We start from the raw sequence: 23,367 nt of genomic DNA, 5'->3' as shown, positions 1-23,367 counted from the left end.
ACACGGGGGGGGGGGGGGGATTTCTGGGTAGACGTGCCTTGTGCGGGGTCATGCCCAGCTAGTTGGAATCACCCTTGGTGGAACCTGGCCAGTCCACGGTGGGAAACGACCCCAATGCATCAGGAGGGACTCCTGTGTCTCCAGGCTGGGGGTGGGATGGGGGAGCTAACCTGCCATCCCTTCCAAGGCACTTGGCTGCCCAAAGCCTCCCTTGGATGCCTGGATGGCACTCCGCTGGCCTGGGGCCTCCTGCTGCCAGCCGGGCCAGGGGTTGCAACCCCTCCAAGCAAGATGGAAGGAGCGGCAAAAATCTCACTTCTGCGGCCTGGAGCTTCGCCCCGTGGAACTGTGGCACCGGGACTTGGGAGCCGCCTTCTCCTCCCCTTTGGAAAGCCTTTTGCCAGCAGATGTGCCCAGGAAAGTGCCTCTCTTTGCGCCTCTCTCTCCAGTGCCAAGTTGTATTGTAGGGGATAAAAAGGAGCAGGGCAGAGACCAAGGTAGGCTGCCCTGAGCTCCGGGGACCAACGGCGGAAGACGGAAAATACAGATTGTCGCTTTTGGTGGGGGTGAGGCGGCAGGCCAGGCGGCGCCCTTCCATGAGGTGGTGGCGTGGTGCCCCTAGGCAAATATCTAAAATTTTCTATGTGTGGGCCAGCCCTGCATGTTCATGTCCCAGAATGTTATTTCCTTCAACCCAAGATCTCAACTTTTTAGAAAGCATGGCAGCATAGAGTTTTCCTATGGTGGACAACAAGCTTACTGTGTGGTAATTCATGGGTCCATCATATCCCCCTTTTAATAGATTGGAACAATTATTGTGCTACACCAGACTTCGGGCATACTTCCTGTTGTTTATATCAGTAAAAACTGCAGCCAAAATCTGTGCCCACCAATCTAGGTTGATTTAAATAATTCCACTGATATTAAGTCAAGGCCAGGTGCTTTTCATTTTTTAATGTAGCTTTTAAATCAAAGTCCTAACCTCACTGGCCATTATCAGGGGACATTCATTCATGCCTGGGGGCAGCATCAGTCTATCTTCCGGTATATCTCTATTTCTACATGTGAAAATAGAAGTAAAGAGTTCCCAAACAGCTGCCAGAATATGACAGGGTACTGGATACCATGTGTTTAATCCTTTTGCAATTAAGGTCCATTTTTAAAATCATTTTTTGTTTTCATAGCCCAAAGTAAGCTTTCCCAATCTCTTTTTCAGGCTTCAAACTTTTTGAATTTCAATAGGTTTTTTTTTCCATTTCAGAATACTTGTTAGTACCTATGTTCTACTCAAATTTTTAAACTGTCTATATAGGCTCCTGATTGATCTTTTAAATGTCTTACAGTCAGAATCATACCAATTGCTTCTGTCTGGATGATGAACTGAGTTGCCTGGCACAGCACCTGAGGCTTTATGAGCTGCTCCCAGGAATCATGGGGGGACAGGCTGAGCTGTCTCTAGCACAGCGTGCATGTGAGTGAGGTAGACTTTCTAGTCATAAAGGTGCCCAAGGGAGGATGCTGCAGGAGCTGGGCTGGAACTAGTCTTTGAACAGAATGGCAGGGATTAAACCGGTCAAGTTCCCAGATTTTCCTGTTGAATCACCACCTGCTCAAATGCTAAACAAAAACATGGACAGTGATGGCAAACAGTGGAGATGCCATGCTGGCAACTGCCATAGAATCATAGAATGTTAGAGTTGGAAGGGACCTTGCAGATCATCTAGTCCAACCCCCTGCACTCTGCAGGAGCATAGCCGAAAGATAGCCCTACAACATACGCGAAAGATGGTCGTCCAGCCTCCACTTGAAAACGTCCAACGAAGGAGCATCCACAACCTCCCGAGGCAGACTGTTCCACTGCTCAACCACTCTTACAGTTCGGAAGTTTCTCCTGATATTTAGCTGGTATCAACTCCCTTGTAATTTCCATCCATTAGATCTAGTCATGCAATCCGGAGCAAGAGAAAATAGATCTGCTCCATCTTCTACATGACAGCCCTTCAAATATTTGAAGACTGCAATCGTGTCCCCTCTAAGCCTTCTCTTTCCCAGGCTAAACATACCCAACTCTTTCAGCCTTTCCTCATAAGACTTAGATTCCAACCATCTCACCATCCTGGTTGCCCTCTTCTGGACATGCTCAAGCTTGTCAACATCCTTCCTAAAATGTGGTGCCCAAAACGGGACACAGTACTCCAGGTGAGGCCTGACCTTAGCAGAATAGAGCGGAACTACCACCTCCCTTGATCTAGACACAATGCTTCTGTTAATGCATCCTAAGATTGCCTTAGCTTTCTTCGCAGTCACATTGCACTGCAGGCTCATGTTTAGCTTGTGATCAACCAGAACACCTAGATCCCTTTCACATGTGCTGCTGTCAAGCCAAGTCCTTCCCATTCTATATCTGTGCCTTTGATTTTTTGTACCTAAGTGTAGGACTTTGCACTTATCTCTATTTAAATTCATTTTATTTGTCTCAGCCCACTGTTTCAGCCTATCTAGATTATTTTAAATCATGACTCTGTCTTCTTCAGAATTAGCAATCCCACCCAGCTTCGTGTCATCTGCAAATTTGATAAGCATCCCCTCTATGTCTTCCTCCAGGTCATTTATAAAAACATTGAACAACACCGGGTCCAGGACCAAACCCTCCGGCACTCCACTCGAGACTTCCCTCCACATAACCAACCATGAATCCATCCAACGGTTGCAGCATCCAGCCCACATTTAACCAGCTTATCCTCAAGGATATCATGAGAAACATTGATGAATGCTTTACTGAAATCTAGATACACTATGTCCACAACACTGCCAGAGTCAACCATTTTAGTAACTCTGTCAAAAAAGGAGATAACGTTGGTCTGGCCTGACTTATTCTTGATAAACCCATGCTGGTTACTACCAATTAACTCATTCCATTCAAGGTGCTCACAGACAGAGAGTTTAATAATCTGCTCTAGAATGTTTCCAGGTATTGATGTCAAACTGACAGGCCTGTAATTTCCTGGGTCCATCTTTTTTCCATTCTTGAATATTGGGACAACATTCGCTCTTCTCCAGTACTCCAGGAAATCTCAATGATTAGAGCCAGAGGCTCTGAAATAACATCTGCAATTTCTTTTAGCACCCTGGGATGCAAGCCATCCAGCCCTGGAGATTTGAAAGTATTTAAGGTAAGTAGATGCTCTCTAACCATCTCCTTACTTACTCTGCTGGCAGTTCCACCTTCCTTCATATGCCCTGCATTTTTCAGTTTGTATACAGCTTGCCTTATGGTTAAAGACCGACACAAAGTGAGAGTTAAGTAATTCTGTTTTGTCTTCATCCCTTGTTAAGGCTTGACCATCTTCCCCTAGAAATGAGCTTACCCCATCCCTGTTCTTCTTTTTGCCCCAAACGTAGGCATATAAACCTTTCTTGTTATTTTTAGCATCCCTCACAAGCCTCAGCTCCATCTGCGCTTTAGCCCTTCTGACACCATCCCTACAGATTCGAATCTGCTTCTTGTACTCACCCTCAGTAATTTGTCTCTCCTTCCATTTCCTGTACATTTCCCTTTTTAGTCTCAGCTCTTCAGAGAGTTCCTTGTTCAGCCACCTTGGCTTCATTACCCATCTCCCACCTTTCTTTCTTACCAGGACAGTTTGCAATTGTGCCTTAAGCATTTCATTTTTCAGCATCTCCCATCCTTCCTGTGGAGATTTCCCCCTCAGCATTTCAAGCCACAGGATCCTACCTAAGTTTTTTGAAAACAGCTTTCTGGAAGTCCAGGATATGAGTCCTAGTATGTCCTGGTTTCACATCCTTTTCTATGTCAAATTCCAAGCAGACATGGTCACTATTCCCCAAAGATTCCACAGTGTTCACTTCATCAACCACTTCTTCCCTGTTAGTCAGGATTAAATCCAGGATAGCAGATCCTCTGGTTCCTACCTCCACCTTCTGAGATACGAAGTTGTCCACAAGACTATTCAAGAATCTGTGGGATGCCCCATGTCTAGCAGAGTTATATTTCCAGCAAGTATCTGGATAGTTGAAACCTCCCATAATCACTACGTCCTGTCTCTGTGAAAGTTTAGCAAGCTGTTGTACAAATGCATCATCCAGTTCCTCTGGTTGGTTCCGAGGTCTGTAGTATATCCCCACAACATTATCCCCTTCTTTTTCCCTTGCTTTATCCTTACCCACACACTTTCAACAGGACAACTCTCGAAATCCTGAATTTCAGCGCAAGTGTATTCTTGACATACAAAGCCTCCTTTTTTGTTTATTCTGTTCCATTTGAACAAGGTATATCCTTCAATTGCTGTGCTCCATATATGAGACTCATCCCACCAAGTCTCAGTGATACCTATCAGATCATACTTACTTTCCAATACTTGAAGTTCTAGTCCCTCCTGTTTATTTCCCATACTCTGTGCATTAGTATAAAGACATCTCAGATTACAGACTTCCTTTCCTACTATAGATCTCTTTGAATTTTCCTGAAAATTACTGAACTCACCTCTCTCCCATTCATTTATTCTCTGGTCACTCCCTTTCTTGAACTTCGTGTTGGGGATGCCACACAACATCAGGCTTTTTCTTCCCTCCCCCGATGGCTTCAGTTTAAAGCCCTCCTGATCAGGTTCGCAAGTCTTCCAGCAAAGACATTCCTCCCATTCTTTGTAAGGTACACCCCAACCATCACCAACAGTCCTTCATGTTGGAGGTACATACCATGGTCCAGGAAGCCAAATCCCTCTTGACGGCACCATCTACATAACCAGCCATTCACCTCCAGTATCGTGTTCTCCCTTCCAGCTCAATGGCCCTCAACAGGTAAAATGGAGAGCACCACCGGTGCCCCCAGATCTTTCACCTTCTTGCCCAGAGCCTCGTAGTCTTTGGAGATCCATTCAAGGTTTCTTTGGGCCATATTATTTGTTCCCACATGGATCAGCAGGAGCAGGTACCGGTCAAAGGTTTTGACTAGTCTTGGAATTCTCTTAGTCACATCTGGGATACATGCTCCAGGAAGACAACAAACCTCTCAAGATTCCTTGTCCAGTCTGCACCCAACGTCTTCCGTCCCTCTCAGTAGGGAGTCACCAACCACCACTACTCATCTCTTTCTCAGCGAGGTTCCTTCTCTGCCTATGTGTTTGTGTGTCAGTTACATCCTTTTGATCTCAGAGTGTGCTATTCTGATCTGTGTCAGTTACATCCTTTCGATCTGGGAGTGTGCTATTCTGATCTTCCACCATCAGAAGCGGCCAGTAGCAATTTTGCAGCTCCACTGGCTGTGAGTGTTTCCTGATTATCTTACTCCTCAAAGTCACATTCTTCCACTCACCCACCTGTTCCTTGTTACTTCCTTCCTCTTGCTTAGGATTTGCTAGCTATTGCCGTTCTCTCAGGAGTCCCTCTTCTGTCACGTCTAAAAACCTTTCTCCCTCCCTGATGGTCCTCAGTGTACAGTGTACAGTGTACAGATTTGTGCCTCGAGTTCTCCCACCTTCTCCTCAAGCTGGATGGGCCTTTGGCCTGATCCAACATTGGCATCTCTTATGTTCTTATGTTCTTAATGCATATCTTACCATGTATGTGGGGCCCTGGCAGGGTCTGTGGAGAGATTCCATTCGCTAGGAAACACCCTTGAGACTCACGCTGTTACCCTCCAAATGATGACTACCCATCCTGTGAGGAAGTACTCTGCAATTGCAAATGCTTCATCTGCTGTGGCTGTGATCCAGAAGTGATCTAGCATTTACCCCAAACCATATGATTAAACCATAGAGTTGGGGCCAAATGCTAGACTATCACTCCCAGCATGATGACATTACATCCGGGTCATGCTGGAAGTAGTATCATTGCATCAGGGATGCTGCTCACTCCCCTACCATAAGTCCTCACTTCCCCCATCTCCCCCCAGTTGCCAGATGATATCTGGCGACATAACAGTCTTTGCCCAAAGTTGTTGTTGTTTAAGTTGCAGGCAGTAAACTGCATGAATATCAATTTATCTGTTTCTAGTACAAGTGAAATGTGGGGCACAGATTAAAGAGGACTATTTTATATTATATAAAGCCCATTCTCACTCTGCTGCATTCCTCAAAATACTTGGGGTGCCAAAATACAGTGCAATGTTTAATTATATTTATTTGTCCTCCACTGGCTTTTTCCTGTGCCATCAAATCTCTGTAAATAGCCATCATTTAATAAGAAGTGTGAAATAGCTCATTCTGGCAATCAGCCCTGTCACCGTCTTGAAATGCACAATGCAGGTTTGTTTACAGGGGGGAAATGAATCCTATACAAAATGTCCTGATGATGGGCTCAGCATAGTTTGATGTGCCCTATTCATTAAAAGAAAGCAGACTCAAATTTATCTTGCCCAAAACAAATAACACTGCCAGACACAGGATGAAATGTCTAGATTGGCATTGATTGCAGGAAATAATTTTCTGAAAGAGAATATGATTCTCCTTGCATAAACAGACATTACACCCTCATTTCTTAGTATAGGGAAAAGCATACCCAAGCAATAATAATATCCCCCCACACACTGAACAGTACCTTGGTTGCAATTTAAAACATTTTTAAGACATGAGAATGTATCCATAAAACCTTTATCTGATGCCTGCTCCCATTGCCTTTAGTGGTAGTTGCTTGCATTCGGACCTCAAACATGTTGTAAAATAGCAAAAAAATTGTTTAATACTTAGACTATTAGATGGATCTTGCTCTATTGGAAAGAAGAGATTTCTTTGCCTTTTAAAATACTTTATTCTAAGGGGAAAGGGTTCACGGGATTACTACAAATCAACATAACACTAAGAGCTACATTTCTATGCTGCTGACAGACAAAACAAGCACACATGTAATGGAGAAGATTTCCTCCTTCTTCTTGACCCTTGAAAGGAAGTCACCTGAAACAAATGACCAATCTGTGTTACAGTAGAAGTTACTTTTCCCGGGCTAATTTCCCATTGGCTCAGTGCCAGGTATCCCTTCCAGGTCAGTCTAAACAATAGCAAACTAGGAATACAAGTTAACCCCATAATGACTGAATCATCAGACCTTGTAAACACATACATTTCCAACAAAACAATGCCCTTTTAAGGCTGAGTCAGGAGGATAAAAGTTTCAGCATTGTAATGCATGAACTAGTACATTCTTTATAAATAACTAGATAGCTAGATAGGCACAATGACCTTTATTCCTGTATCTGCTCTTCTGCCACTGTCCCCTTTGAAATGCAGATTGTGTTCTCATGGATCATTTCCCCTTCCTTCTTCTCTCTCACTCTGCTGAAGACAAGCTCTCTACTTGCACGCACCAAGAGAGGGGCATGTGGTCCTCTCTTGGCACCATGAGGCAGATGGGCCTCTCACCATCTGCTTCCATCCTTTAGCTAGTAAGTTAGTACTCTATCAATCCCTACTCTTTCCTATCCAAAATGTACTTCTCAAATTAAGAGAGGAGTATTCCTCTTCTAAACTTGCAACGTGGCTCTGTGTAGCTTTGTAAGCTGAATAACCTGGTAAAGTGACACTGCTGCGCTTGTAGCTTTATTTAAGCACTCTGTTAACTAATGGTGACTGGACTAACCACACCAGTTAACCTCAATAAGAGCCCATAGGGTGTAGCGGTTAGCGTGTCGGGCTAGGATCTGGGAAACCCAGGTTCAAATCCCCACTCTGTCAGGGAAGCTGTCTGGGCCAGTCACACTCTCTCAGCCTAACTTACTTCTCAGGGCTGTTGTGAGGACAAAATGGAGGAAAGGAGAATGAGGCAAGTTGCTTTGGGGAGAAACGTACTATAAATCGAGCAGCGAAAGGAAGCAACGAACTAAAGATGTACCACTGCTAATGTGGATGGGCTTTATATCTGATAACAGATCACATAGGCTATAACAGTTCTTGTTTATCAGTGACAGTCCCTATTTTCTGCTTCCGAGAAAGAAAACACTATCCTCATTTGTCCCTAATTTGCACTGTGGGAAATTCTTAGTATTTCCATGCAGTTCTTCAACTTTCAATCCTCCCCTGCTCCCATCTCTGCATAAGAATTACTGGATTCATTAACATGCTTAGGGTCATGTTATTGGTTTGACTGAAGGGCAAAAGGTGATTGTCTCCTGTGCATATACATATCAGTCTAGGCTCCTGGCCCCTTTACCTTCTATCAAACAAAAATTTTAAATGTATTTTTTGAGGTTTAAAATAATTTTATTCAAAGATAAATCAAGTATACATAAATGATTGCTGTGTAAACATTAACACAAACTGAGTGCAGATACATATTTCACAATGCCATCTATTAATTTGTCAGCAGAATCATCCCATAAAATTTTTTAAATGTTTTTGATGGTGTTTGAGTTGCTGCAGTTCTTACAATACACACAAAGAAGTCCATTTGTTCATTTATTTTTTAAAATTATATCCTGCCTTTCATCTTGGTCCGAGATGGCTTACGATAACAGTCAAAACATCTTCAGTTAAAACCAAAGATCAACTAACAAGCCCCCAAATCCCTCCCCTTTAAAAGATGTCTGCCATTTAAACCCTTCAAAAAACCCTGGCAGGCCCTGCAGTTTCTCCTGTAGATCTCTGAGGGGGGGGGAGCTCACCTCTTCAGGAAGCCCATTCCACAGGACAGGAGCCACAATGGAGAAGGCCCAGGCTGTGGCTGCTATCAGATGGGCGACCCACAGATTTAATTTGAAGAGCAAATGTAAATTTTGAAACAAGACTGATTGTTTTCTGTTTGTACCTGAGCACTCTACTGGGGTTTTGAGCATTGTAGATTGGGCCTAAGTAGACCCATGGGCATATGAAATATTGTACATCTTGGTGAGTTGCCCATATTGCATCTCAAGAACATTTATCACCAGAGGGAAATGAAGTTTTCAATCTGTACACTGAAAACTCATGAACTTTTAAACATTTTATAAAGAATTTTGTCAAAGAGGTTCTGGAACTCTGTTCCAGCATGTTCTCCAAGAAAAAAAAGTCCTGTTTATCACCACTTACTCCACAGGTGACGATCTCAGTATGAGTAAGGTCCATTCTGTGTATGATGAGTTTTATGTATGTTTTTGTTAAATTTATGGAGTGCTCAGTTTGAATTTTACCACTGAGGAAGACTTTTAGCTGAAACGCATTTCGTATTGTTTCTTATATATGGATATATTTTGTACCTTTTAACCTGTATTTATATGATTGGACATTTGTCTATATCAGGATTAGGTACTCCTATGCAGAACCATAGGATTGTGGCTTTTGAATGATATTTTAGCACTTTTGAATGTATAATTAAATTATCTATGATATGTTGTGCATTAGCACTACATGCGTAACTCTATTTTAGTTTGTTTTTTCTTTTTCTCAACCTTTTTGGTTATCTTTCTCTAGTAAGGTTGAGTTTTTATCCCCCTTTTTTGGTTGCATTTGCCTCACTTCATGCCCAGATATTTCAGTGTGGGTCTTAATTTCACTGTGCTATTTCTAGTAATCTCTTGGAAAACCTCTGTAGTGACACAATGAAGTGTGGACAAGGATATATGTAGTGATAACACAGACTACTAGGGTTGCCGAATCAGTCTTCGCTGGGAGCGGGGGGCTCCCTGCCGGCGTTGGGTGAATGCGCACGTGCAAGCCGCATGCGTGTGCCGCGTGCACGTCACCCGGAAGTTACGTAGGCACGCTGGGCATGCTGGGGGCAGGGCCACGGCCATACAAAAGAAAACCATAGAGTTTTCCCTTGTATGGCCGTGGCCCCGCCCCCAGCATGCCCGGCGTACCCACGTCACTTCCTAGTGACATGCACGCCAGGGGCGGGATTCCCCCGGGGCCCGATTCTGCCACGGCGGAAATCGGGCCTCCAAAGCGGGGGTTTCCCCACCCCCCGGCCCGATTTGGCAGCCCTACAGACTACTATATAGGGAGGCAGGCCCTGACCTGAATGCCCCAGGCTAGCCCAGTTTAATCAGATCTCAGAACCTAAGCAGGGTTGACCATGGTTAATACTTGGATGGGAGACCACCAAGGAGATCCAGGTTTGATACACAGAGGCAGGCAATGGCAAACCACCTCTGAACATCTCTTGCCTTAAAAACTTTACAGGGTCACCATAAGTCACCATAAACAATTTACACCAATTTGGGAATACAGTGTTAGGTGAATATCAGACTAAGTCAGATCTCATCTGATCCTTGCTTCTTATATTTATTCACTGTGCTCCCTGTCTGTATCCAAAGGCTACTTACACCATGTTCCTGTAGGTTGGCTGACCATAAGGCTTGATCACATGAACTTCATGCCACTTTGATGGCTGGGTGGCTGGCTGGTTCTGGGACACAATGTTTCTGTAGGCTATCTTCATGTATGGCTCAATCAGAACATCATCGTCTTTTTTTCATCTGAATAAAAATTCAAGCTTATTTAGAAACATTTCTGGTTAATGCTTTAAAAAACTCACTTCCCCCAGAGTTTATGCAGTATCCTTTCTTGAACCCACTGTAGAAAAGGAGTACCTTTCCTATGGATTAAGGCTGGAGTCTCTGGGACTTTTCAGTCTAGAAAAAAAAAGTGGCTAAGGGGAGGCATTATAGAGGTTTATAATATTATGCATGAGGTGGAGAAAGTGGATAGGCAGATCTTTTTCTCCCTTTCCCATAATACTAGAACTCAGGGGTGCCCAATAAAATTGTTGGGAAATAGGTTCAAGACAGACAAAATGAAATACTTACTTACTTAATCTGTGAATTAAACTATGGAATTCACCGCTGTAAATTAAACTATGGAATTCACCGCTGGTGGAAATGGTGATGGCCACAAGCATAGGTGACTTTAAAAGGGGGTTAAACAGATTCATAGAGGAAAGGTTCATTAAGGAAAGATTCATTAATGGTTACTAGCCATGGTGGCTGAAGGAATCCACTATCTACAGAGGCAACAACCTTCTGAATACTACTGCTGGGAGGAGGCAGTGGGGAAGGGCCATGACCTCTATGTCCTGTTTGTTTGATCCTCCAGGACAACTGGTTGGTCATTGTGTGAAACATTATGCTGGACTAGATGGACCACTGGTCTGATCCAGCAGGGCTCTTCTTATGAAACAGTGAAAGGCTTTCATATGTGATCATGATGGCATGGGTTCCTCTAGGAATTTGAACCATGGGCTGCCTGGCAACATGATCGGTCAAGGGTAAAATGTCACACTTTGCCTCTCCGGGCACATTGTTGACACTGTATAGAACATTCCTAAGTGCTTTGTATTAATTTAGTACAAGTGTTTGCTTGGTAGAATTCATGGTGGTCTTTTATCTATTGTTCTAATTTATTTATTGTTCTAATTAACATAACCAGCCTGGAAAGAGAAGCAAATATGTGAATTAAAACACACGATTAAATATAGTGAAATAGGCAGTGCAGTGTACTCAAATATATTATTACAAGCATAGTTATTACAAAATCTAATAACTATTTACTCAGTCATTCTGCTTGACCAAAAGGTTAAATGTGCTTCATAAACTACAGAAGAGAGAATATCATCAATATTAATCAAGACACAAAACAATACCTGTCAGTGCACTGTGGTCAGATCTTAGTTAGTAACACCAAAAAAGGGCTCAGACAATAAACAACACGTTCTTTTGCTTCTCACAACAGGTTCCCATGAGCACCCTTGATAAATTTAACTTGTCATCTGGTGAGGCTTGTTGAGTATAGCTTTAATAAGTAAAAATGACATCATTATACATCATGCTGTCAGCAAGCTTCTACTTTGATCACTGGTGCCACAATTTCTCATGGATGGGCAAGGGTGACTCTGCAGCTTTATTATTTTGAAAGAATATTAAAGCCATCTCAGTTTTTAATCACTCCATTTTCTCAGGCTGGAGCTTGTACATTAACTACATTTTTTTTTAAAGGACAATACTAAATGAGAGAGGGAGACTGTTTGCCTCCCCATTTAAGATAGTGAATCACGGGGTAGCTGTAAAGTGTTAAGAGAGATTCCATATTGTTGACAAATAAGGAATGTCAACAAGGAGGCAGCATTGGTATACCTATTTAAAGTGGCAACTCACTCTTCAGGCTCATTCCAAGGCAGAAGAGGTTGTGACCCAATATCGAGGTAGTGCAGAATTACCTGATTGCATTACAGGAAGAATTTTTAGCTTTCCCCAGATTGGTTGAGTGGGGCTTTTTTGCCTGCTCTGTACTGCTGGGTGATTTGGGAGGTAATTAATTTGATATGTTTTCATAGGGTTGCCAACTCTTGGGTTGGTAAATTCCTGGAGATTTGTGGGTAAAGCCTGAGAGGATGGGGTTTGGAGAGGGTAGGGACCTCAGCAAGGTATAATGCCATAGGGACCACCCCCCAAATCTCCGTAGTCTGGAGATCAATTTTATTCCTAGGAGATCTCCAGAGCCCATCTGGAAGTTGGCAAACCTAGTTTTGACCCTGTGTCTGAGAATTAGTTATCTCACAACTGGCAGAGTCAGTGCAGGTCAGATAGAAGAACAAGCATGTATTATACAGGTGGGTAAAATTGGTTGTTCTCATGGTCAAGGGAAGATTACTTAAAAAACCTCTAATGGTTTCCCATTTTGTTTACATATGGAATAGGAGATACTGGGTCAGACTCATTGACAGACCCTATCTCCAAGGCAAGAGGTCTGATAATACTAGTTGGAGAACATTCAGCACAGTGTTAATAAGCATGAAAGTAAAAAGCTATAACTAGTTTTAAGTACTGAGCTAATGGGTGGAACTGCCTGAGCAAAGCTCAGTAATACGATCTCCAAGCTCTCCACTTGGCAGCCGGTAACCTGGATGCAGAAAGATGAGAGAATACTTAATTGTCAGTCTGTCACAAACCAGTTGATTAACTTAATAAAGTAGTGACTCTTATTTATCTCCATTTGTTGTCTCTCATCTCTTTGTTCTGCAGCGCAGAGCCACAGTAGGTACCTTTCAGAAAGCAGATATTCTTATTTGCACATGTTCAAGGTATTAATCTAGCTGTGCATAATGCACAGCTATTACTACCCTTTAAATTACCACTACCAGTGCAAAGTAAAACTGTAAATGCACATGAATTGTGGGGGCTGGATATGAACATAGTGAAGTCCATTCCTCTTTAAAAAAAAAAAAAACCCTCCTAGAAATATTTCAACAAAATTACCTTATGAGTTACCTCTAAATCCTGTACAGTGCACTGAAGTAATATAGAGATATGAATAATCTTCTAGCTCATTCTTAATTTGAGATGAAGAGTGATATATTCTTGCCCTAGGCAAGTCGTGTCCTTTATAGGTGACAGATTTGTTTTTGTTCACTGTGAAAATGCAATGATACAACAAAAGGGAAACAAACCCAACCTAAAAATCAAGTTAGGTTATGTGAAACCATTGTTGACATCCTATTATCACTGTACGTGCAACTCCAATTGCTTGCTGTATTTGTCATTTTTATTCTCTATATACGTGTGTTGTTTTTAACTTTGACCTTGTACACTGTGCAATAAATATTTACATTATTTTATGTTCTTGCTACTCAACCTTCTGAGTACTTAACTGTGAGAATGCAGCCAGCTTCAGGATTCTGCTCTAGCTTTTCTCCATATTGATTTATAATTAATCTAGTTATCTTCTGTGATGCCCTTGACCTGGTCTCTCCTGGACTGCTTTATGGAACTATAGATTTGTGTTAGATAAGAAAACAATGTTTGTGCCATATTTCCCACTGTCTCCTATTTGGACAAGTTTTTTTTGTGCAGAGAACAGGGATTTCTATAGTATGATAAGAGGTTAACACCAAGTCAATCAAGTTCTGTAGGCACAATTTAATATAAGTTTATTAACAAAACCCGTTATTTTAAGATAGGACATACTCTTACCAGAGGACTTTCATTCCAAATCTTGATTCTGTAACTCCTGCATGGTGTCATTCCTGCACAGATTTTATCTATACAGAGTTGGAAAATAATTCATAAATAGAAATGTCCTTGGCAGAGAAAATATTCAGCAGGTGTAAGCTAGCAGTTGCCTACACCAACTGGCCCTTGGCAAAAGGAACAACAACTCGGTAGCAGTGTAGAATTTGCCTACAAAATGCCAGTTCTTACATGCATCCCTGCTGAGGGCACAGTCAGTTAACACACAGCAGAATGACCCTTAACCTGTTCCAACTTGTTCTGGTGGCTGGTTTTATGCAGGTGCTTAAAAAAAAAAACACCCAAAAACCTACACTAGAAGTATGTATTCTAATTTGCCTATAATAATACCATAGTTACTTTGCATTGCCTTATAGTACCATGAACACCTGCATCAAGCAGCTTGAAGCAATTTATCATTGCAGAAGCAGCTACTTTCACTAGGTAATGGACGGGAACAAGTTAAAATGTGTGTGAAACAAGATGCTCTGTGCTGTCATTACCTGGGAATTGTGTAAAAGACACATGAGGGAATTCAAATATAAACAGTCAGTGGAAATTATTTTGGCATTGGCCCTTGTAAGAACATTTATTTGAGCAACAGCGACAAGTGTCTAATTTACAAATAAAACTTTCCAGCTTTCCATTAGGATGTGGACTTCAACCTGGCTTGATGTACTGAATTCAATTAATAGTCTGTATTCAGTTGGCAATATGTTTCCCATACATAAGTTTGGAATGCTATTACTAGTTGGTAATAAATTGCAGCAGCACAGTATGCTAATCTGAATGAATCAAATGAATGTGGGTTTGGGCCTGCATAGTATTTACAGTTGTTTGTCATTGAAAGAGTTCACATATTTCAGTTCTGTAATCCATTTCAGTATTGATTTTCTACTCTTAGCGTGCTGCAGTATAAATGAATTATTTTGGAAGAATGCTCCACCTCTCTCTTCTCTTGTTTTGTTTTATTTATTTTTTTCCTTTTCAAAAAAATATTGAAACACAAAAGTTTTTTTTAAATAGAAATTCAGGATAGCCAATTTGGTCTATAGTTATTGCCATTATGATATACGACAATGATGATATACTGCAAAAATTTCAGAGTTATTATAAAATTCAATCGTGTATCTGAATTCATTGCAACTACTTAATCACATCATGGGGAAATTTATTTTCTGGTGGTTTTCTCTAAAATATGACTTTCTTTTATTTGTACATAATGTTGAAGACTGTATACAATATGCAAGCTACTAAAATAAAAGCCTTTAATTTTTTTTTTTAATTATATGAATGGTTTCTATTTCAACTTGTATTCCTATTTTACCATTGGGGAACCTAGAACATACTTCGCAGCAACTTGTAGCTCCATTGATAATAAATAAATATATTAAAATTGCAGCAGCATAGGTCCACTTAATAACTATAAACCTTACAAAAGAGGTAACTTGTTTCATTCTTCTTTGAAAAGCCAAAAGACAAGAACATGAATAAACATTAGGCTGCTTACTCCTCAGCAATTGCGAGGTTTATATCAAAACCAATCTCTAATGTACATTGGTACCAGGCTGTGTAAATTTGTAAAAATAAGAATCAGCAGCTTCAGTTGGCCCGAGAACCTGATCAGTTAACCAGCATGGTTACCAGAAAAGATGTTGCCTATGTACTCTGGCTCCAGACTTCTACTAAAAAGCAGGTGGCAATATTCTCTACTAGCTGAATGTTTCATATTGTCTTCAAGGACAACACCACAAAAACCATGTTTTATTATTCAAAACATAATCTAATCTATTGATTTGCTGTCTTTGTGCCATAACAAATAAAGAGTAGATCAGATCGATTATTCAAAACATATATTAGGAACATCAGTTTTTGGCTCTTTTTGGGTTCAATGCCTTTTGACCAGCCCTACTTCTATTTCTGTCCATCCCATCCCCCCAAAAAAAATTATATGCAAACTAAATTAAACATATGCATTGCATATTCTTAAAGTATTAAAAGGCTGAATAAGAAAATAAACATTAAATATATTTCTATTTTATGGGAAAAAGCAACCTCACTTCCCCACATGACAATAAAAATTCGAGACTTTAAAATCTCTAATTTTATTATTTTTAGAAGACTACCTATGATGTTTTGAAGAAAGTACAGCATTATTGCCTTGTTTTGACTGTCCTATGAACAAAGGAAACAATCTGTATTAAAAGATCATTAGGCCTAATTTATATAGTATGAATTGGCAATTATTCAAAGACAAACAAACAAAAAACAAAAAACCCAAACAAAACCCCACTCCCCTCTTTCATTGATCGTCACATGTCAATGATTATTTGTGAAATCTCTGACACATGAATGAACTGGATCTGTTAGCCATTTCCTTGGTCATCATATAACAACTCTCTGAGTGCTCCTGATTCATTCTTGTTAAACTAATATGAAATTAAGAGTTGCTGAAAGATAATTTGAATTCTCATGCACAATAGGCCTGGGGAATCTTGAGGAAAGACAAAAGAATTTCTGTAAGACAAGGAAAATTCTCATGGGGGCAAAGATTCTCAGAGGATTTCCACACATCCCTTTCTAAAAGCTGCAAATGAAAAGTACAGTATGACAGCAAAGTACCAGCAGAATATTAGAAATATATTTAAAAGGCTGTTCATTATTTTCCAGGCCTTGTAATTTGTTAAACCATTCCCAATATTGCACTCAACAGATGCATTAGTGCCGCCCAAGTAAAATCTACCATCTGTAGACATAGAGCTGTCATCCTTTCCCTCACATAATGCCCCAGTTCCTGCGCTATACACTTGTGACATGTTGGCAGCACCTCAGGTTGCCTTATAGGTGGCTGTTCTTCCCTTTGTATGTTACAGTTAAAAATGCTATCTTGAAAGCTCCTTTTTTTCAAATATGAAAGTGCAACTGATGTGAGAATTCCTTTGAGGCTGGGAGAGAACCTTTTGCAGTAAAACAAAGTTTGAGTCCAGTGGCACCTTTAAGACCAACAAAGTTTTATTCAAGGTATGAGCCTTCATGTGCATGCACACTTCCTCAGATACACTGAAATGGAACTTAGTAGTCCACACATACAGGCAGAGGCTGAGCAGTAAATTAGCATACAACATATCAGAATCAGGAATAGCAAGCTTGGTTTATATGGTTACCATTTAACATAATGAGGATGTTTTAGCAGATGCAAAAATGAAACAAAGATAACAAGTTAAGTCCACATGGTCATCATTTGTTTGGATTCAATTCCAATGGAAAACACGAAGAGGCAAATATGTATGTCAGACTTGGAGACTGATGTGTAAACATATCCTTCTTAATTGAGGAATACTAAGATCAAATAACTGAGATCCTGTTGTTATGCTACATTCATCTTCTCTCAAGCATGGAGGTAACAAACAGGAGGTGGGGTGACTGGTTGTGCAGTGTTATGTCTCCTCTGTCAGAGAAATACATCCAATTTTCATTGCATTATATTACAATCGGTATTCCAATGTACTATTCTAAATAAGAAATATACTAAAATAAAGAAGATGTATAACCCTTCTTGGTGAGAATATGTACATAAGGAATGGATGAGTTTAGCATATGTAGTGAGATAAGAAACCAATTTCCTTGTTAAGTCCGGGGGGGTTAGTTCCGAGTGTTGTAATAACTTGTAATTCAGCAATTTCCCTTTCCAGTTTGTTCTTGAAGTCGTTTTGTAATAAAACAGCTTCTTTGAGATCACACATTGAATGTCCTGGAAGGCTGAAGTGTTCTCCTACAGGTTTCTCAGTCTTGTGATTCTCGATATCGGATTTCTGTCCATTTATCCTTTGGTGTAGGGTTTGACCTGTTTGCCCTATGTAGAGAACTGAAGGGCATTGTTGGCATTTTTACAGTAAAGTTTACCTCAATTCCAAAACAATTCATTGTAATTCAGCAGAGTTAAACAGACAGACTTTATGACAGACAGAAGGAAGAAAACGTCAGCTGAGAGAAGTTTAAGAAGAGGTCTTATACAATTCCTTTCCTCTCGTGCCATGTGAGAAGGCCCATCAAACTCTGGTCATTTTTATAAAATCTATTGTATGGTCTGAGCAGTGCAGAACTCTTCATTATCTGTTACTGAAGTTCTTATTGTTTGGATCCTTATTTTATAAATAGTTTTATTGACCATCTGTTTCACAAAATATGGCTTGCTGTACTACAGGTATCTAGCTTATTTATATAAAGAGTTCTCTACCTTAGTTTTCCATGAACTTTCATAAACTTCCATGGTTTGGAGGTGGCTCACGTGTGTTGTGCGAAGTCAGCCATAGTTAATACCGGACCCAATGAAACATGTCAATTGCTACCTCCTCCACACAAATAATACATATAATTTAGCTCTAGGACTTGAAGACATCCTTCCGCCATCCATTCCAGGGAGCGGTGGCGCAGGCAGTAAAAACGCCTGCAGTAACATCAAGCGAGCAGCCGCTGTGGCTGTTCGATACCCACCGTGGCTGGGGTGAGCTCTCGGCCCTAGTCCTAGCTTCTGCCCACCCAGCGGTTCGAAAGCAAAAGTCAAAGGAAAGCAAGTAGATAAATGGGTACCTACCCTTAGAAGGGTAGGGGGCACCCTCCTCCGTCCGGGGTTGTGGTGGGAACATCAGCAGCAGCAACGGCGGCGGCGGCAACAGCAACAACGGCGCGGTGCGGCGATCCCTGGTGGCCAGAGAAACTTCGACCAGTGGAGGTGAAAGGAGAGTTGTGGAGAGTTGTGGAGGAGCACGGGACATGAAGGCACAGGCTCGGCGGAGCCGGATGTGGATATAGCCAAGCCGGAACTGATATGGACCGCGCGCCAGAAGCCTCCAAGCTAGAAGACCTGCCCTGACACCAGAGAAATGCCGACCCCAAAATGGACCATCGGAAAAACCAGTGTGGGGTGGTATATGTGCGGGATGGAACAAAGAGTATCCCCCTCAATCTCCAAGGCTGGAATTCCCGGGATCCTCCCAAATTTTATTCTATTACTCTATCTGTTTTTGGAAGCCGCCCTGAGCCCGCCTGGTGGGGAGGACAGGGTAAAAGTGAAATAAATAAATAAATAAATTCTGGGAATTTGCCTTGTCAGCTGCAACAGTCACATTGTTGTGGCCACCAAGGAAAACAGGATGCTGCACTAGCTAGTTCCTTGGCCTCATCCAGGATCTTCTTATGTTCATGGCCTTGTCATCTAAATGTCATAGCCATGTTAATGACTCTCAGTACAAACCAGTGATGTGAGCTAGGCTGAGAGAGGTGACTTCCCAATGCTAGTGTGGTATAGTAATTAGAATGCTGGACTAAGATCTTGTAAACCCAGTCTCCCTAATTGATATTCAGTTAACTAAAGTATACCTATCCTTAGAGCATGAGAAGTTTCTGAAGGCTCTTAAACCAGTTTCTGCCTTATGCTGGCACTGAACACTATGCCAGGTCCAATTCTTTGGGTTTGTTCTATGGTATTTTGCCCACATATAAGTTATGGAGATTGACTATATCTTACAGATAAATATATGTAACCCAATACTGACAGTTCTTCCTTAAGGAACAGGTAACTTCTAGAGGTTAAAGGAACCTAGATTACAAAAAGTAATTTCTAGAGTAATTTGTAGAGAGACCAGGGTCAGGAAAGGATACTTATTTTTCCTGGTGTCCACTTCTTTATTCAAATTGCCTTTCAGCTGCTTCTGAACACATTTTTCAGAGTCTCAGACACATATATACTCTCATGAGGACACATTCAGAATCCTTCAAAAAGAAACCTGCCCCCCCCCCCGGTAAAATCACCTTCTCCCAAAGCAACTTTTCCTGGAAAAGTGGCTGTCAGATTTCTGATCCATCCACTTGCAGGTGATGTGTAACTTATAATGGGTCCTGATCTTTACTTGACTCCATAACTAAGAGCTGCATAGTTATTATGCTTAATCTATAAAAGAAATATAGAAATGGGGAATTGCCTGAAAGCACTTTTGCAATCTGCCTATCACTTTACACTGGATCTGGAACATCTGAACAGCTTGTCAATGTCATAAATGTTGTTAATATATTAAAAATGTGGCATTAATTATGCAAGCGCTCCTCTATTTGAGTAGTGTGGTGTTTAAAAAAACATAAGCTCCATTAGAAACCACTTTAAGGGTTTTTTCCCCCTTTCTATGAGGCTTCTTAATATCCCACGTGTAATGAAATATAGATAGTAATGGGTTTCTGTGTAATAAAGAGGACTGAAAATGGGGGTGGAGAAAGCATAAAGGACTCAGACCAGCTTTCATTGTAAAGTATCTGGGAAATTTTCCATGCATATACTCTTTTAATAGTAATGAGCTTTGAAAGAGTGGCCAGTGTCTTACCTGGGTATAGTTACATTGTCTGGTCCACAATAGCCATCTTAGCATGACTATCAATAAAATCAAAATAAAATCTATATAGACTAAAGAATACCAAGTATCTGTGATATAAGCATATTGGCTATTTACCCAAAATATTATATTTCTTGATTGATGATTGAAGGTATTCTTTGACACTGCTCCTGTAAAATTAGTAATAGCATGTCAATGTGGTGTAGTGGTTAGCTGTTAACTGTCAGACTAGCATCTGGGAAACCCTAGTTCAAACCCCTACTCTGCCATGGAAGCTTTCTGAATGACCTTGGACTAGGGTTGCCAAGTCTACTTACCCCTCTTTTTTTTTGGAGTTCCCCCCGGGGCCCGATTCCGCCGGGGCGGAAATCGGGCCTCCAAAGCGGGGGATTCCCCGCCCCCGGCCCCATTTGGCAACCTTACCTTGGACCAGGTGCACATTCTTAGTCTAATTTGCATCACAGGATTATTGTGAGGATAAAATAGAGCAATGGAGAACAATATAAGCTGCTTTGAGTCCCCATCATTCATTCATTCATTTTTCTTTGCAGTTCACCTTTCTCGCTGAGACTCAAGGCAGATTATATGGTGTAAGTAATTGTGAAAGCCAATTTCTAGTACTGTTAGAAAGAACTACATTTCAATACATTTTTTCCCAGTCAATTCAGATTTCTTTCAATTAGGAAAATGGGGGGGGTAACTGGACTGGAGGAAGGAAAATGAAGTAATACATTTGGTTTCAATTAGCTTAAGGTTACTAAAATATTGTACTCCAGAATTAAAGTTTTCATTTCAAGACTTGAAATCTTCATATTAGTCAATGAGTGTAGCTCCTTCACTTTTCTCTTTTTCTACCCCCCTGTTACAGCTAGTACAAACAAATATTTTCCACCTTAATTGACAGTCTGTTTGGAAAGCTTAGTGTGTGATTTTTCTGTCTGTATAGATGAATATGTAAATTTCAATACATAGGCATTCAGAATTTTAAAATAGAAGATAATACTTGCACCATGTCTGTTGCATATTTATTTTCTTTTTGAGTGTATTCTTGCATGCACTTCTAACTTAAATATCATGTTTTGGTTTACCATGCTAAAATATTTAGGGGAGTCCTTAATATTTTAGATGATTTTAGTAATAAAAATATGTTTCTTCCCCTCTTGTAGAACAAAAGCCTGAAAAACAAACTCCTGTCTGGAAGCAAGCTTTGTGGTATTCATGCAGAAGAGGTGAGTAGAATTTGTTCTGTTCTGACCCCCAACATGATCAGAGAGCAAACAGCACTGCACTAATATAAACCACGAATTTATTTCAGTGGTGATGAAAAATGTTTTATTCAGGGATTAACATCAGCCTATTTGCAAAATTGTCTTCCGACTTCAAGTAATTTCCTATATGTTTGTGCATAAATAAACTTGGTTCCCAGTTCTATTAATGGAGAAGTTTTTATGGGCATTTGTGTAGCTGGTTTCTAAAGATTTAAGGTTTTAGAGTGAGCTTTAATGGAAAATAGAATAAAATATACTAAATTATAAAGGGGGGGGGGTAAATGCCGACCACAACTGAAAGCTTTCTTCCACAGATCCTTTTCACAGTTAAATATTTCTTGCTTTGTGTTCTAACGTGAACAGCCATATCATACACATTTCCACTGGCCACAGCATGCAAATACTAATTTTCTATTAGGTTCACTTTCAGTTGTCATCATGTCAAATCTATGTTCTGTGGGATATGTAGGTGACCATCTATCATTAAAGAATTGTGCAAAAAAAATCCAAAACCCTAATATTCTCTTCCAGCTCAAAGAACTGAGGGAGGAGACAAGGCAACAATCTTATCAACTCCATTGGTAGCATTTTGGTTTTTTAAAAAAGCAGAATTGCTGTTACAAGACATCTGTAGGCTTTTGAAACATCAGGGCACCATTAAAGCAGAAGATTTGCAAACATTTGGGGAATCTGGATGAGCAAACAGCTGAACTTAAAAACTATAGAAAACCTTCAGTGTGAAAGTGGGTCAATGGCTATGTTCCAGATCTCCATCTTTAAAGTTTGAAAATGGTAATGTCATCTTAAAATGTAATGGTCTTCTTTTTCACAGCAGCACCATATAGTAGGCCATTTCTAGGTCATGTTTATTGGAAGCAGGGTAGAAACAGATGATATGTAAACACATGAATCACAGCTGTTGCATTTTGTTTGTCCCTCTGTCCCACTTCCCTCCTAGACACCAGCAGGGGATGGGGGGGTAGGGTTGCCAGATCCAGGCTGAGAAACTCTTAGAGATTTGGGGATAAACCCGGGGGAGTACATGGACCTCAGTGGGGTACAATGCCATAGAGTCCACCTTCCAAAGCATCCACTTTCTCCAGGGGAAATGACCTCTGTAGTCTGGAGATGAGCTACAATTCTGGGGGATCCCCAGGTCCCACCTGGAGCCTGGCATCCCTAAACCCATGGCTCTTGTATCTTGTATCCCTCTGAGATCAGCAGTTATATGATGTTCAATATATATCTTCTTGAACTTGTGGTATAAAATTATACCAAAGTCGGTGTAGCATACTTCAGTACAATGAACTGTGCTTTAAAATGGGGAACAACAAAAGAGCTCTAAACTTATGCACATGAACAGCTAAGTATAGCTGAGAATGTATGAATCTGTCCATAGAGGTAAATCAATCCTATTGTGCTGTATGCTTGGAATTCTATTCAGCCATTTCAGTGCGATATTTTAGGTTGCTAAGACTGCATTGACCCTGGGTTCCCCTGCAGTGAATCTAAAATGACTCATTCATTGTCTGTTACAAATCCCCATTATAAGAATGATTGTTGCCAATGACCCAAACTTGCATCCTGTCTGGTGCCATGTGTAGGGCTGTGTACCCATGCATTTGTTTGTCTTTCTAATGCATGATTAAAGGATGGAATGAATTATCAAAATAATGTTGTAATAACTCAATAATTCAGATGTTTTGGAAGCATCTGATGAACATTCTTTAGTAAACAACAAGACAATGTATTGTTGACAAATCAATGTCAAAACCCCATTCTCCCC

At 40.8% G+C, this 23,367-nt stretch overlaps 1 protein-coding gene across 1 annotated transcript in view; it reads left to right on the top strand.

Moving 5' to 3' along the window:
* LUZP2 (leucine zipper protein 2) overlaps positions 1-23,367 on the top strand; it is a 276,776-nt gene that overhangs the window by 91,353 nt on the left and 162,056 nt on the right. Inside the window, exon 3 of the mRNA XM_015413447.1 lies at positions 21,480-21,542. Within this exon, the coding sequence (XP_015268933.1) occupies positions 21,480-21,542 (63 nt within the window). The remainder of the gene's footprint in view (positions 1-21,479; positions 21,543-23,367) is intronic.

The sequence above is a fragment of the Gekko japonicus genome, unplaced genomic scaffold (assembly GCF_001447785.1).
Source record: "Gekko japonicus isolate JY-2015 unplaced genomic scaffold, Gekko_japonicus_V1.1 scaffold1062, whole genome shotgun sequence".
Taxonomy (NCBI): Eukaryota; Metazoa; Chordata; class Lepidosauria; order Squamata; family Gekkonidae; genus Gekko; species Gekko japonicus.
The sequence above is the reverse complement of the archived record's forward strand: the minus strand, read 5'-3'. Positions and strand labels throughout refer to the sequence as shown.